The 16,874-nt window shown below is 43.3% G+C and overlaps 1 protein-coding gene across 1 annotated transcript; it reads right to left on the bottom strand.

Moving 5' to 3' along the window:
• Positions 1 to 7,178: 7,178 nt before the first annotated feature.
• On the bottom strand, positions 7,179 to 8,930 carry LOC101762319 (protein FAR1-RELATED SEQUENCE 5). Its single transcript, XM_004987071.1, has one exon. The coding sequence runs from the start codon at positions 8,928 to 8,930 to the stop codon at positions 7,179 to 7,181; it is 1,752 nt and encodes a 583-aa protein (XP_004987128.1).
• Positions 8,931 to 16,874: the final 7,944 nt, after the last annotated feature.

The following is a 16,874-nucleotide window of genomic DNA, read 5'->3' as shown; positions in this document are numbered from 1 at the left end:
TGACTCGCGGAGAGGAAAAAGGGAAAAAGATGGACGGTCGGCGGAGATTTGCGGAAGCGGTCGGGCCGGCAATGTGGCACGACACGCGGGTGAAAAAGAAAGGAAAAATGAACGGTGGTCGGTTTTGGTGCAGGGATGGCGGAATCCCCGTCATAATTCCGCTTTCTTTTAGTTCCTTCCTAAGTCCATCAAATGTACCTAGAAAATCACAAATATTTTGAAGTTAAAAATTTAAGTACTCCTTACGTCCTGAAACACAAAGCATTCTGAGTTTTTTCAAGGTCAAATTGTAAGTTTGACCAAGTTTATAGAGGATAATATTAACATTTATCACATCAAATAATAAAATATCAAAATATATTTCATAATGAATCTAATGGTACTTTTTAATCTTGCAATTATTGTTTATATTTTCTATAATTTGGTCAAATTTTACCTAGTTCAAGATGTCTTGTATTTTAGGATAGAGGGAGTAGTACAATAGAAAGCCTATATGAGTATTTTGTTTTTTATGGGTCAATTGTTAGCGATAAGCCTCTTAGAAAACTGAAAGACATCAAGATCAATCCAGGCAAATACCAAATCATATATGTAATAGGACTATAGTTATAGGGAGGGATTCAATGAAAACTATACGGACAGTTTGATTGGAGGATCAACTGAGCAAGAGCAACGACGACCTATCATGCATTCTGTCACCAACCTCTACTGCTCAACGCATCTCTATCTGACACCAACGCTGAAAGCTTATCCGGTGTTGCTTGTTATTAAGGCACTAGCCCAATCAGTACATATAATTAAGGCCAATAATTTCAACAGAATATACTGGCAAATGGCAATTGAATTATGTGTTCGGTGTTCCACGTCATCAGATGTAAGATATCTAGTTGACTAACATTTCTTGTTCCCAACTAGAGTTGTAGTCCATCGATAGCCTCCTCCTCGAGTCAATTAAACGTGGCGAAGTCCAAGCAGTTATCAACCGGAGATAAGAGTATCTCTACGTCCGCTTCCATGTAGTTTTTCTTTTACCAACCGCACAAGATAGTGCGAGTTTCTATTGATATAGTAATAAAAATGAAAATGCTATCATCAGGGTGTCCAGACGCCCATCCACCTTTTCGGACGCGTCATCCACTGTTCGCTACATTCGACGGCTCCGCTTCCTTCTTACTGGCAACCGGCAACCGCCTCATTTCCCCCTTTCTTTCTTTGCTCATTTATTTTCCCTTTTCCAACCGGCAACCGTCGCATTTCCTCCTTCCCTGTTCCATTCCTTTACCGTTGTTGCTCCGGCGATGCGGTCGCCGCGTCCGGTGGGAGGGACACCCAAGTCCTCTTCCGTCTCGCCGGCGCTCCCTTCTTCGCCTCCGGTGGGAAGGATCACCAGGTCTTCATCAGCCTCGCCGAGAATACGGTCACCGCGCTCTGTTCGAAGTCCGTCCAGGCCCTCCGCGCCGGCAATGTGGTCGCCGCGCCCGCTTCAAAGTCTGCCCCTGGAGGTAAATTGCGGCGAGCCAAGCATCGATGTTGGCGTTTCCTCACGCACGCGCTCATGCCGGCAGCTCTCGTCTTCCCTTGGTTTGGACCCCGCTGCTGCTCCGCCAGATCTGCATGAAGCAAATCCTTCCCCCAATGCTCTTCAGGACAACGATAACAACCGCGCGAGTGAGTGTTTTAATTCTGTTCCGGTGTTTTTGTGTGGATTTTGGATCAGATTTGATTTCGTTTAGTGGTTAGGGTTCATCCGTTTAGTGTTTTAGAATTTTTGAACTAGCATATCCTGTGTTAGGGTTACATGTCAACGCTATTTTTTCAGTTGAGATGTTGCAAAAGTTTTAGATGATAACATTCATGTTACCATTTTATTTCGAGATGTTTTATCAATTACTTATCAATGTTGCTACAGATTTTTTGATATGTTGCAATAGTTTGGATGATGTTTAGAGGTTAACATTCAGTTCATCTTTTTAATTTTCAGTTGTTTCATTAATTATTTATTGATGTTGCACCTGCTTTACTTTGATGTTGCAATAGTTTACAGGATGTTTAGGATATAACATTCAGTTCACCTTTTTAATTCTGATGTGTTATATTAATTAGTTATCAATGTTGCACCTGCATTTTTGAGATGTTGCAAAAGTTTAGAGTATAACATTGAGTTCACCTTTTTTAATTCTGAGATGTTTCATTAATTATTTATCAATGTTGCACCTGCTTTTTTGAAATGTTGCATATCTGTACAGGTTATATGTTGTATCAATCAGTTAACATATTCATTTAAATTGTTTCATTAATTTAATATCAATGTGGCACTTGCTGAATAGGGATGTTTCAAAGAATTTTTAGATTCTGAAACATTAAATTTTCATGTACCATTCAATTATACATTTTATCATTTACTTGCTATCTTTTTTTCATCTTATTTTTCATTCTACGGCTGATACTTTGTTTTATTTATTGTTAGCAGTTAAGGTGCAGTTAAGAAAAGAGGAGGAACACTTCAAGACTAGATTCTCAGTTCATAGAATTCGCGACCTACTTTCTAATCTTGAGGATCATCAAAAGCAGTGGATCAATGAAGCTGGCTTTGGTGCTCTGTTGATGTTGGCTGAGTTTTCATTGCCAGTGAAGCTTGTTAAATGGATGCTTAAACATGTGGACCCTTTGCTCTGGGAGTTTAGATACAGGAACAAGGTCATTGTATTCAACCGTCACCTTGCTTGCAAAATTCTTGGGCTTCAAAATAGCATCATTCCTTTGAGGTTATCCGGTGACTCGGAAGATGTCAAGAAACTTCGGGAAGTCTACAAGGATGGTGATAGAGCTAAAATTGCAAAGTGTAAAGAGATTGTGCAATCTAGCAAGGACAGGGATTCCTTTGTCAGGGCTTTTTCTCTGTTGGCTCTAGGGACTATCTACACTCCAGGAACAGGCAACTATGTCAGCCTCAAATATCTTCATAGTCTAGTTGATATTTCTGAAATCAGCACCTTTGATTGGGCGGGGCATGTGTTGGATGAGCTGATGAATCAAGTGAAGAAGTACCATAAATTTACTCCTGATAGGCTTGACAAAGACCACCAGATGGGATCTTGTCTAATTGTTCTAGCGGTATGGTTATTTAATGCCTTTCTTTCAGCATTTTAAGTTCTTTTTTCCTGCCCATTCAATAATTCTATGATCATATTCTTATATTCTCTCTTATAAGGACCATCTTATCAAATTTCAGATTGCTTACATGGACCATTTTGATTTGCCAACTGATCGAGGAGGCCATCAATTTAATTACAACATGCCTCGTATCTGCAATGTTTGAAACATAGACTTTGATTTTGTCTTGACAGTTGATAAAAACAGGCTGGCATTGGGCAATACATTTGGAAAACTCCCTGTATGTTCTTTTCATAATCTTTTCTTCATTCCTTTTGCCTTCTTTTTCATTGCTTTTTGCCTTCTTAAAAATTTTCATGCTTCTTTTCATGATCAGTTTCGCGACTTCTCCCGTACTCCTTATGGTGCTGCCCCAATTGTACAAGAACACCCTACCCCTACTGTTGAAATTCCTGCTCCTGCTGCCACTGAGGAAGTCCCTGACCCAGCTGCCACTGAGGAAATCCCTGCTATCAGCTCTTTAGATGAATGGCTGCATGAACTACCATCCAGTAACAATCTTCTTCATCAGGTGAAAAAACATGTTACTTTTTCAGTTTCTGATTGTGTCATCTTATTATACTCTATGTTGCAATTCATTCTATGCTCAAACACTTTTAATGTTGTTGTAGTATATCTTTAATGTTGCAACAATACAATATAAGTGTTGCAATAAACTTATGTCTTCAATATGATTAACATGAATTCTGGACCCATAGTTTGGTTTCATTTAAATTTATTTTGTTGTAGTAGTTTTTTAATGTTTCAGAATCAACAAATAGGTGTTACAGAAAAATACATCTGTTTCACAAAATATAATATGATTCAGCTTGTTTTCACCAATGTTTCAGTACACATTCTTATGGTGTTGCATGTTAACTTTTTGTGTTTTTCATATTTTTAGTTTCGTCCCATCATGTTGTAGTGTCCCAATACACTTCTTGCTAGTACTCTTTTATTTATTTTTTAATTCTATATAATAGATCCCTCTCGAGTATCAGAATATTGTTTCTCATTACTCTAAACTTGTGGAGCAAGATGCTCTCCAACTTGCCGATGATATCTCTACAACCATCAGTGCACAAATTAAAGATAAGGTCATGGCTATTTGGAGGAGGCGTCACATTGAAATGTTGGGCAAGATGGCAGATCGGTGTTGAAGAAGGGGTTTCCACCTCTAATGTTGATGCAGCAGCTCCTTCCATGTGTGGTGGTTCAGATGGGCAAACTTCCAATGCTGCTGCCACAACAAATGCATCAACTAGCACTTTAGGAGCCCCCACCAGTGCTGCTGGTTCACCTGTTGACAAGAGAAGCAACGATTCAAGTTATCTTGATGGCATCCCTTCATTTGATCTCTTGTCCAACCAAGGAATTGAAACAGATTGTTTGACCCCAGCGGCAGCAGCATCTAATTTGGGTGACTTTTTTTTTACCTTTTTTTGTCTCCATTTTCAATCCTCTTTTCTTACATGTATTTGAGTATTTTGTTATTCTTGTGTTTGCAGCTGATCTCACTATTGATGAGACTATTGTTAACAAGCCTGGATCAAGTACATTTGACAAGAAAAATAGGAGGAAGAGGGTTGCCATCCATCTGAACTAAGGAAAGAAATTGAAGAGAATTAAGTTAGATGATGAAATTGTTACTGCATATAACAAGTATCTCAGCAAGAGGATAATGAAGAAAGTGACAATCAATCCAAATGCGAATAATGATGAACAAGAACAACCGTGAGCAACTCTTTATGTCTTTCTCCATGTTCCTTATGTATGTTTCACATGTTTCAGTAGGTCGAGTTAGATGTTTCAAGTATGTAGTACTCATATTACAGCAGTTCAATTTTTTCCCAATGTTCCTTATGTATGTTTCACATATTTCAGTAGGTCCAGTTAGATATTTCAAGTATGTAGTACTCATGTTACAACAGTTCAATTTTTTTTCCAATGTTCCTTATGTATGTTTCACATATTTCAGTAGGTCTAGTTAGATGTTTCAAATCTTAATTTAGTTTTTTTTATCCCAGCCCACCATTTGTTCGAATTGATGGCTTCCATGTTACTTATGATGAATTCTATGGATCCTTCAAGCAAAGGGGGGAAATTAATAACCATGTGATGGCTTTATGGTCCTATGAATTTAACATTGAAGAAGCTAAATGCGTGAGAAGGACAATAACATCGTTAAGAAATTTGCTTTATTCTACTGTTCTCACTGTAAGATTTGAATTCTGTTTTGCAATTTTTTATTACCATCATATGTGCCCCTGCATTCATTTTTATAGTTTCTAACTTTTTTTCAAGGACAAGCTAAAAATTGAACCTGATAATTTCATACAAGACAGCTGCAACACGGCTTTGACAAAGTTGAACAAGTCTTGGGATCTCTCAAAAATGGATCTGGTACTGTGTTGCACAATTAAGTTGCCTTTCATTTCCCATTCTTTTTTTTCTTATCTACTTTTTTTTAGTTGTTTTTCCCTATTGTTGAAGAAGGGCATTGGGTACTTGTCAGTGTCAACATGTTTCTAAAGGAAATTTGCTGGTTCAATTCTCTTGGGGGATCTCGTGATATGAAATGTTTTGTTTCTGCCAAGAATGTGGTCAGTACTCTCAAACTTGCATCTCTTTTTTTTTTGTTATTAATAGCCTCTGTTACTTGATGCTTTTTCATCTTATGGTGTGTCAATAATTGAAAATCAATGTTGCACCTGATGATTTGCGATGTTGCAGAACTATAGAGGTTGTAGATTGTAACAGATAATTAACCTTTTAATTTTACGATGTTTCAATAGTTAATTATCATTGTGGCAGCTGATTTGAAATGTTTCAATAGTATATAACGTACCATTTGGTTCTATTGTTAGGTCACCAATTTTTCAAAAGCATGCATACAAGCTGGGGTGCTAAACAAAGACATCTCTCTGTTTGATTGGAAATATCCCACAGACTACCCGCATCAAAAATCTTTGTAAGTTTTTCATCATTCATGTGCTTACATAAAGAATTATTCATGCAGTTTTTTCATCTTTTCTCACCATATTTCTTTTGATAACCCAATTCTTTTTGTTTTTAGGCATGATTGTGGGTTATACACAATGCTATATATGGAGTCTTGGAATGGGAAGAAGATGGACACCACATTTGAGCCAGTATGTCTTATTGCAATGTGGCTACCTAATTCTTTTACCCAAATACATGATGTTACTTCTGAAATTTTTTTGTACCTAATTCTGTTTTCTTTTTCCCTTTTTTAGCACATGATTGCAAACTATAGGAAATTGGCTGCAGGCATTCTCCTACTTCTCCAAGAAATGATATCCTGGCAAGCGAGTTTGTTGAAAAGTATTGCAACCAGAAGTAGTGACATCATGTTTCATTGTGCAATATATGAGTTTAGGTCTCTGTATATAGCTAGCAGTTTTATATGATTGACACTGTAACAATCATCTTAGAAATGTGGATGTATGGAGTATTCAGGATTGTGGGATACAACGTTGAGATATTTGTATGTCCTTTGTCTCAAACAGTGTATTCAAGTGTTGCAATCCTTTAGCTTCATATATCAGTTTATTAAATCTATTTCTTTGTGCAAATCTGGTCAACAATTATTTTACCATAGCATAGTTTTTTTATATGTTGCCGTAGTGCACTTTATATGTTGCGAATTCTACTTTATTATGTTGCAGAAATGTTAGCTTTTATTTTCTTGTTTGCAACATGCATGGATAACTGATGAAACATCATTAACTTACTTTTGCAACATATACTATAAATCTTTTTTTTCATGCCTTCTTCCTTGTTTTATATCTTCAATTTGTGTAGTACAATATTTTTTTATCAATGTTGTTGTACTATAATTTTAATGTTGCAAACTCTACTGAACCATGTTGCAATAATGTTGTCGCGCCATTTCTATTTTGAGACATAATGTTGAGACATAATGTTGCAGTTCATAAAATGAAATGTTGAAGTACTTTCTAATAGATGTTTCAGGTCATTCTAATAAAAGAATAATTAAAAATTCAGAGCTTCAGCTCTGTTTCTTTGAGATCCTTTGCAAGTGCCTCCGCCTTGGTCATGTACGCGCAAGTCTGTACACTATGACCATCTTCAAAGCAATATGAGCATGGTGGGATTTTTTGGGCCGTCTTCTTACCTTTTGCCTTCTTTTTCATTGCTTTTTCCTTAGCTTGTGCCACTACTGACTTGAACCTTTCCACCTTCTCCTTTGGTCTCCCTTTACTTTTTGTTCTTGTTGGATTCTTTACCATGACAGCAGGAGTTTTGGACTGTTGACCTGTTGCAACATTGGACGCTTCATCTTGTTGCATTTCTTGTGACACCCTTGCTGTCCTGACTGCTTGTACCAATGTATCTATCCCAGTTGAAGCTACAATGTACTTTTCAGGACCCAAACAAGCTTCAGCTGCTAGTGACGTCATTTTTCTACACAATGCATTGTACCTTAGCTTGTTTGTGGTTGGGACACCAAATGCTGGTTCTGTACCCGAGAGGCGTTCTGGTATCATTATAGTCACTTCCTTTGACCATCTTCTAAGTAGATACTTCTTTGGAATTTTTTCGACATCCCTGTTTGTGAATACTTTTAGTATGTGAGGACACAAGAGGCCATCACGGTCAAACATGTTGCAAGAGCATGTATATGACGTTGCATCTTTATCAATGGTGACCATGCAGACTCTAGTTGAATTTGGGTGCACAATTTGAATGGACCAACCCTGGTCATCACTTTCAACAGCCCCTACCTTGTATCTTGTAGAATCACGCAACAACTCTTGAAATTTACCAAAGACTTCACCAGTGTAGAATGCAGTAGCTTGCTTCTCAAAAGAATACCTTCCCCATAGTGGTGGATCTGAAATCTCTCCCTTGCAACGCTCCTTATTTTCTCTTTCTGCCCTGGTGTCCATGATGTAATCATATTGTGTTATAAATTGCAACATTGAGTCCTGAGGGTGAACAACTTTCTTGAACAATGAATTCATGCTTTCCAATCTTCCTGTTGTGCCTGTGAAGGGGAAGAAGTACTTTCTGAAGTACGCAGGTGCCCACATCCTCCTTGTACCAGACATACTTTGAAAGAATTCATTTTCCTGCAAGTGGTATTTGTCCTCTATGCTTGCCCACAACATCTCGAATTCTTCTGGTGTTTCAGTCCTGTTCACACAGTAGTCAAACTCCTTTGCAAAGTCTTCTTCCTCACTAATAAGCCAAGCAAGCTTATCATTAGCCTTCCTCAGGACATGCCACTTGCAACATCTGTGTGTTGCGTTAGGGAACACTATTACTATTGCTGCTTTCATTGCTTTATCCTGGTCTGTCATTATGTTGTTTGGTTCACGCCCACCCATCTCTCCCTTCAACCTTTCTAGCACCCAAACAAATGTTTCCGTTGTTTCATCTGGCAACATTGCACATCCAAGCAGTATGTTATGCAAATGGTTATTTAATGGCATGTCGTATCTGTTGGTGCAATATGTTGTGTCAAAGAAAATGCAGTCTCCAAAACTCTTGTACAGCTCTCTAGTCCTCCCATCTACCCAAAACAATCCTCTAACAACATTATTATCATCTATCATTGTTGCATAATAGAAGGAAGGACTTTCAGCTTGTAGCTTTTGAAAATACTCTAATGTTGCATCCATATCCCTGTAGGTGAGACCTCCTCTCAAGTGTGTCCTCATGTTTGAAACATCCTTACTGCTGAAAGTAAGGTTGCCAAGCCCCCCATGGAAATCAGCAAGCACCCCCATAATCTGTGTTGTGCTAATATTTCTATGGTGTAGTGTTTTCAGCAGCTCATAATCAGCCCAAGAGATGCTTCGGTGGGACCTCAAGTGTTTCCTAACCCCAATCGCCTTCACCATGGGATGAGTATGGTCAGGTTGCATTACAATCACTCTCCACCTCGAATTTCTCAAGCCAACCGCCATATGAGCTTTGCAGTTGTTGACGCCAGATTTCGTCACTAGTAAAATTGGCGCCAGGAAGAGAGAGAATCGAAGAAGCACAGTTGGGAATCGGTCGAATGGTGCTACAGTGCGAGATCGGCCGGTGACTTCTGTCTCGCTTCGGATCGAACGTGCCGGGGTCCCAATCGGTTGCCTTTTGCCGATAAGGATTCGGCCGATTAGGAGGTTGGTTTAATTGGGCCTGTATGGGCTTGGAAAGGAATAAAAAGATAAGGGGGAGATCAGCCCATGAAGCGTAGAGTAACCAACCTAGCACGAATCGTGCTTGTAAATATTCGTTTTCTGTTTGAATTAGGGATAGAATTCTAGTCGGTTAAAAAGTCATCTGTACGGGGCTATAAATAGCTACCTTTGTAAATCTGTAATCATCAACAAATCAATACAACATACTACTTTTTCCTCATACTTACTTTCAAGCTGGCGACTTCGCCAACACTTTTCTCTTTTTCACGAGTTCGTGCGGGTTGGCAGGGCTGCATCAGCTTGATCTCCGGCCGATTCTGTAAGTTCCGCTTATCGAGTAATATCTAAGCTTTAACTTCGGGCGTATCGCTGTTATTTCGTTTAGATTTATTCACTAGTTATCGATATTTGCTAGATTTATAGGTTTTACCTGTCTTTCTAGTTTTATCACCAGTTATCCAGCTAGGAATCGGTAGTTTCGGCTTTCTTCACGTTCTGCTATTAAATTCATCTATCTTATATTGCCGATTAGATCTGTTCCTAGTGCTGTTATCATAGCGTTGTATCAATTACTCTAGTAGTTTTCTATCTACAAGGCCACAGTTATCGGCTGCATTATAGCCGATTTCTTTATTACGGCAAATCGGCCGATTCGCTGATAAGCTATCTCGAGATCGGAACCTTAGCCGATCGTGATTCCTGGACCTGACACGTATTCTTCCTTGCCAATCAACAGGTCAGATTGGCTAGCACGCCGCGCGAACCGCACCAGGGCAATCACCCGAATAGGAGTTAAGCAGATTCTCCCGGGTCGTGTGTCGGACGTTGGGATTCGGTTGACTGATTTCTAGCGCCAACACACTTTTGGCACGCCCGGTGGGACAAATACAACCGCCATCATGTCGAAAGCTGCTGAAATCTCCGAAGAAAACGTCATCGAGGTGACGGAAGCAGATCTGAAGGACGACCAGAAGGAAGAACTGGATAAGTATACGGCACAGTTCCGGAAAGCTTGCCTACAGTCTTTCAGTCGCTACAGAAGCGGGGAGACTATCAAGAAGACTCCGTTCCCTGCTCCCCGCCAGATCACGATTTCTGAGGACTCGGACAAAATGGCCGATATGATTCAACAGTCCATTTATCACGCCTTCGTTGATCAGTCCCTAGTACTTTCAAATATGGTGCACAACGCCGTTGTCAACTCCTTCGCTGGTGGGATACCTCAAGGATACAGGGGACCGGCATATTTTCAGCCGATTCCACCAAACCAGAATTATTCGAATTCGGTTTCACAGCCGATCCAATTTTCTGTCGGGGGTTCAGAGGCTTCCTCATCATCAGCTCCTATGGGGTATAACTCCATCCAACTGTCTTCTGCACCATTCCCTCCAGTTACCCCATCACCCTGGGGGGCACCTTCAGCCACGGCCGGTCAGAATCAATCGGCCAGTCAAGGAAGCCCTCCATTCCAGGCATCTTTCCAGGCGGCCACTCGGCCGACCATACCGCCATACCAGCCTGTCGCTCCGGAGGTCAACAAGACAGTAGAGCTCATGCTATATGATGAAACGAGTGGCTCATTCAAACAGCCGACCTTTACTACGCAGCCGGCTTTCACTCAGATGCCACCTGCTTTCACTCAGCCTCTGTTTATTCCGCCTCCGGTTTACCAGCACGTGCCAATACCTCAGCCAACGGTTCACCAGCAACAGCCAGATTGGTCGGCACGTATTGTGGAGGTGATGCAAGAACAATTCGGCTTAAAACCGAAAGTACAAACTTACACCTACAGAACACCATACCCGTCTACATATGACCTATTGCCGTTCCCCCATCGGTATAAAGTTCCTGACTTCACTAAGTTTTTGGGGATGGATGACACTTCGACCGTAGAGCATGTGAACAGATTCATCATCCAATGCGGGGAAGCAGCTACGCAGGATGCCCTACGGGTACGGTTGTTCTCATCATCTTTGTCTAGTTCGGCCTTTCAATGGTTCACGACATTGCCGCCAAACTCGATTATCACATGGGCCGATTTAGAGAGACAGTTCCACAAATACTTCTACGCCGGGGTGCATGAGATGAAACTGTCCGATTTGACCAGCCTCAGGCAAAGAAGTGACGAGCCGATATCCTCGTATGTACAGAGGTTTCGGGAAATCAGGAACAAGTGCTATTCCCTGGCTTTAAACGACGCGCAGTTGGCCGATATCGCTTTTCAAGGCCTTCTGCCCCACATAAAAGAGAAATACGCCTCACAGGAGTTCGAGAGTTTGAGCCAGATCGTCCACCGATTGTCTGGACAGGAGGTACGTTCCTTCGATCCACGGAGGAATTTGCAGAAGAAAGTGGCGTTCCTAGAAGAGTTAGAGGACGAAGAAGACGTTGAAGTCGGACTTGCGGAGTGGATCAAGGGAAAGAAGCCGATATCATGCCCATTCGGCAAAAAGGAGCCGGAGGTGTTCAGTTTTGACACGACTAAGGCCGATAAAATCTTCGACCTTCTCCTCCAGGAAGGACAGATTAAACTCTCACCGTACCATACAATACCTTCTGCCGAACAACTAAAAAAGATGAAATACTGCAAGTGGCACAATGCCACATCCCATGATACTAATGAGTGCAAAATCTTCAGGCAGCAGATACAGTCGGCCATTGAGCAGGGCAGACTTAAATTTGAAGTGCCGACAAAATCGGCCAAGCCAATGAAGATCGACCAGCACCCCTTCCCCACCAACATGGTTGATACGGGAAAGAATTCACTCCAAACAAAAGTGCTGACGTCCGAATCGGCTAAAAAGAGTGGCGCCGTCGACCCTAGAAATCAAGCTACGCCTGAAGATGTCAAAGGGAAGCGGCGGATGGAGAATGACGATGGAGAATCAGAAGAGCCACGCATTACTTCCCAGTTCCTGCTCCAGAAGTACCAACGTCAGCATGAACGCTCAAGGTCCCGGGAAGAAGCAATGCGACGGCACGAAGATCACTGGAGGTGCCCGTTCTTCATCCACTGTTGGGAAAACAACCTCAGGCTACCTTCGGCCGATAATTGCCCAGAATGCAACGGTCCATATCGTGGCAATCGACTGTTCAATAGATCTCGCTCCAGAGACAGAAGGCCAGAACCGATCAGCAGGAATTGGCGCAACCAAGATGACCAGCGCCCTCCCGTGCGTGATCGGCTGGGTGGCAGAAGTGACCGATACGATCGGTCGGAAGATAGACGCCATGACAGGTAGGGGGGCAGGACCGATCGACATGACCGGTCAGAAAGCAAGGCCAACGTTCACAGCCGGCTCGAAGAGATGGCCGATGCTCGGGTGACAGACGAAAACCCGTTAGGACGCGAACCGGAGTGGGAACGCGCCAAGTCAGGGGGCAGACCAATAAACCCCAGGTGGTGTCCCGATGGATTGACCAAGTCTCAAAAACGAAGAATCCAACGTCTCCGCCAATGGGAACAACAAGAAGAGGAACAACAGAGCACTATGGACAAGAAAGAAGGAAGGCCTCGGGTGTGGCACCCCAAAAGAAACGATAAAGGAGACGACGAATCGGCGGGCGACGAATCGGCAGCCGAGATCGGCATGGTTTTCATATTGCCGATGGAATTCATGACTCCCGCCGATCAACAAGATATATCGGCGATAGAAGAACAGACGGCACAGTTGGCTTTGGAGCCAATGATGGCCACGTTCGAAAAGCCCGAAGATGATGAACGACAACACATGAAGGCGCTGTTCCTTAAAGGGCATGTTGACGGCCGCCCCCTCACTAGACTGATGGTAGACGGAGGAGCTGCAGTCAACATCATGCCATACGCCGTGCTCCGGAAGCTTGGAAAAAGCGATGACGACTTGACCAAGACGGACATGATGCTCAAGGATTTCGGGGGCAACGTGTCAAACGCTCGCGGCGCTCTCTACGTCGACCTCACCATCGGCAGTAAGACCCTTCCTACCACCTTCTTTACTATTAATGGCAAGGAATCCTACAATATGCTGCTCGGCCGGGACTGGATACACGCAAATTGCTGCATCCCGTCAACAATGCATCAATGTCTCGTACAATGGGTCGGCGATAACATCGAGGTGGTCAATGCCGATTCCGCATACAGCATCGTGGCAGCCGACACGCAGCAGTGGAGCTGCGAAACCATCAGGTGCATATCCGGCAGAGTATGGGAGACCGATTTCCTGAAGGTCACCGATTTTGGCCTACAGCCGATCCGAGCAGTCGGCTCCGAAGACTAAGAATAGATGGATCAGTTCGCTCGAGAAGATGGGAAGTTAGGGCACGGGTTCACGTCGGCCGATTCATTAGAGATGATAGACTTAGGCGATGGTACCAAACCAAGGCCGACTTATATTAGTGCAAATTTAGACCCAGAATACAAGTGTAAATTGACAAATTTGTTAAAGGAATTTAAGGATTGTTTTGCTTGGGAGTATCATGAGATGCCCGGTTTAGACCGATCTATTGTTGAACATCGGCTACCCATAAAACCAGGGTATCGGCCGTACCAACAGCCCGCACGGCGTTGCAATCCTAAGATTCTACCAGACATAAAAGCTGAAATAACTCGGCTAATCGAAGCAAAATTTATTCGGCAATGCCGTTATGCCGAGTGGATCTCCAACATTGTACCAGTATACAAGAAGAATGGAAACCTACGCGTTTGCGTTGATTTCAGGAATCTTAATCAGGCCACACTGATGGATGGTTACCCCATGCAGACGGCCGATGTACTGATCGACACTGCCGCGGGGCACAAGATTATTAGCTTCATGGACGGAAACGCTGGGTACAATCAAATACTTATGGTCGAAGAGGACATACCTAAAACGGCCTTCAGATGCCCAGGCCACCTTGGCTTATTCGAGTGGGTGGTGATGACTTTTGGCTTGAAGAACGCTGGCGCTACGTATCAGAGAGCCATGAATTACATATTTCACAAACTCATTGGCATTCTGGTAGAGATCTACATCGATGACGTCGTAGTCAAGTCCAAAGGTCACGGAGAGCACCTGGCCGATTTACGAAGAGTGCTAGAGTGCACCAAGAAACACGGTCTTAAGATGAATCCCAATAAATGTGCTTTCGGCGTACCCGCCGGACAGTTCTTAGGATTCATGGTGCACGAACGAGGGATAGAGATCAATCGGAAAACCATAGCGGCCATCAACAAAGTCGTAGCCCCGCAAAACAAAACCGAATTGCAGTCTTTAATCGGCAAGGTGAATTTCATCAGAAGATTCATATCTAATCTATCTGGGCGGATTCAGGCATTCACACCACTGTTGAAGTTAAAGCCTGACCAGGAATTCATATGGGGGGAGGAGCAGCGCAAAGCATTGGAAGATATCAAGCAATACTTGGTCTCGCCACCAGTATTGGTTCCTCCTCAAACTGGTAAGCCGTTTAAGCTGTACTTATCAGCCGATGAAAAAGCTATTGGGTCGGCTCTAGTCCAGGAGTTCGAAGGTAAGGAACGAATAATTTATTATGTCAGTAGAAGACTTCTGAACGCTGAAACAAGATATCCTGCGGTGGAGCGTTTGTGCCTATGTCTTTACTTCTCATGCACCAAACTCAGGCACTATCTACTGTCGGCAGAATGCGTGGTCGTATGCAAAGACGACGTAGTAAAATACATGCTATCGCTGCCGATCTTGAAAGGACGAATCGGCAAATGGATCTTAGCGTTGTCGGAGTTCGACCTACGGTATGAATCGGCAAAAGCCGTCAAGGGTCAGGTCATGGCCGATTTCGTAGCCCAACACTGCGGACCGGACATTGCCCTCGTAGAACCGGCACCTTGGACATTATATTTCGATGGGTCATCATGTGGGGTCGGATCAGGAATCGGCATCGTTCTCATATCGCCTCGGGGGGCAAGCTATGATTTTTCTCTGCCGATACGAGCATAGGGGGGTCCGCCGATTCTATACGAGCTCGGACTCGGCGACTGGTCTTCTTGGTGATCCTCTTCTGAACTTGTTTCGATCGGCCAGCAATCACGTCCACGGACGGAGCATCATAGCCGATGAGAGGATAAGAGGTGTATGGATGGTGACTCTCTATTAGCCGACCACTCCGGCTATGTGTTGGAGGTGTACGGTTCTCGGCCTGAAGAAATAATAAAACCATTAGTATTCAATCACGTTAAGAGGAGTAAAAATCGGCTAAGGAAAATACTTCGGCGTTCGGGTCGATGTTGGCTGGATCCAGGAGGTTGCAATATGCCGATGCCGAGTTGCAGAAGAGAAATTGCTTCCAATCGGCCCACCAGAGTTTGTACGGCTGGACAGCAAAAGGAGCTACTATCCAGTTGTTCAGGTCAATGGTATTGGAGTCCGGAATCCGGTCTCGTACCCGACTGTAATCCAGACCGGATGTGAGCTCATCTCTGAACTTGACTCGGCCAGCAAAATACACTTGAATCGGCAGCTGACCCATGCCAAACTGACGTGCTGCAACGGAAGGGTTGTAAAACTCATACGTGGGGGCATCTTTCCCCGAAAAGAAGTTAGCTGGCAAGATTCCTGGCTTGATTAACTCATCATTGAGCTCTTCGTCAAATCGGCCAGTGATTGGATCGAAGCAGGTGGGGAGTTCAAAGATTGGGTCATCCCGCCGATAAGGAAACCAAACGGTTGCATCTTCATTAAAGCCGTTATAGAAGCATCGGAAGTACTCGGCTACCTTTGTAGCAGAATATGTGCAACCTGGAAAGGCCGATGCTGCTTCACCAAAAGACATGCATCGGCGACGTTCGGTAGGATCTTCTGCCGATTCAATGTTGGGGAACATCATACGGTCCACCCTCTGCTGAGTGATCTCGCTCATATAAAGGTTCAGCCATAGGTTGATGAACCACCAGGGTCCGCCTGGATTTCCGATCGGCTCTCCCTTGGATAGCCTGACGCCGATTTGGTGGAGCATGTGGTACGCCGCCCCTAGCAGGTGTTTCCCAAGGGGAACACGATTTCCTCTGGACAGTGCTTCTGCTAAAGCCTGGGTGTTGGTTGATGGGCCGGCGGCTCTTCCACAAAAGAAGTGTTTTTCTAACCACATCATTAAGAAGGTCGTATGTTCCCTATTCTCAACAGACCCGGTTCTTTTATTACTTCTGATGAATCCCTTCCACCCGCCGATTCCCCTTGTGTCCAGCCGATGTGACATTGCGGCTAAAAGGTGGAAAGGTGTATCCGGGGAAGAAATGTCAAGGCCGGTCAACAAAACCACATCGGCCAATGTTGGGGTCATAGGTCCGTGCCCAAATAAGAAAGCATTGAGTGCATCAGACCAAAAGTAAGAAGCCGCTATTACCAACAGCTCATTTTTCTCCATCTGGGACAAAGACAGGTTGATGCACTGGCCGATTTTGAGCTCCTCCCATGAGACGCTCTTCGACGCAGCTACCCGTTGGTACCACTCCCTCCAACCTGGGGTTTCATTCGGCCAGGACCTAAAAGTGCCCAACCACTGATCTAAGTCCATGTCGGACAGTTTGAAGGGTATCCTGTGGGTTTCTAA

This window comes from Setaria italica, chromosome IX (genome assembly GCF_000263155.2).
Source record: "Setaria italica strain Yugu1 chromosome IX, Setaria_italica_v2.0, whole genome shotgun sequence".
Lineage (NCBI taxonomy): Eukaryota > Viridiplantae > Streptophyta > Magnoliopsida > Poales > Poaceae > Setaria > Setaria italica.
Note: the sequence above shows the minus strand (reverse complement) of the source record. Positions and strands in the feature narration are given on the sequence as shown.

Bases quoted from the DNA above. Each gene is read 5' to 3' on its own strand.
- LOC101762319 (XM_004987071.1), bottom strand. From the start codon at position 8,930: ATGGGGGTGCTTGCTGATTTCCATGGGGGGCTTGGCAACCTTACTTTC.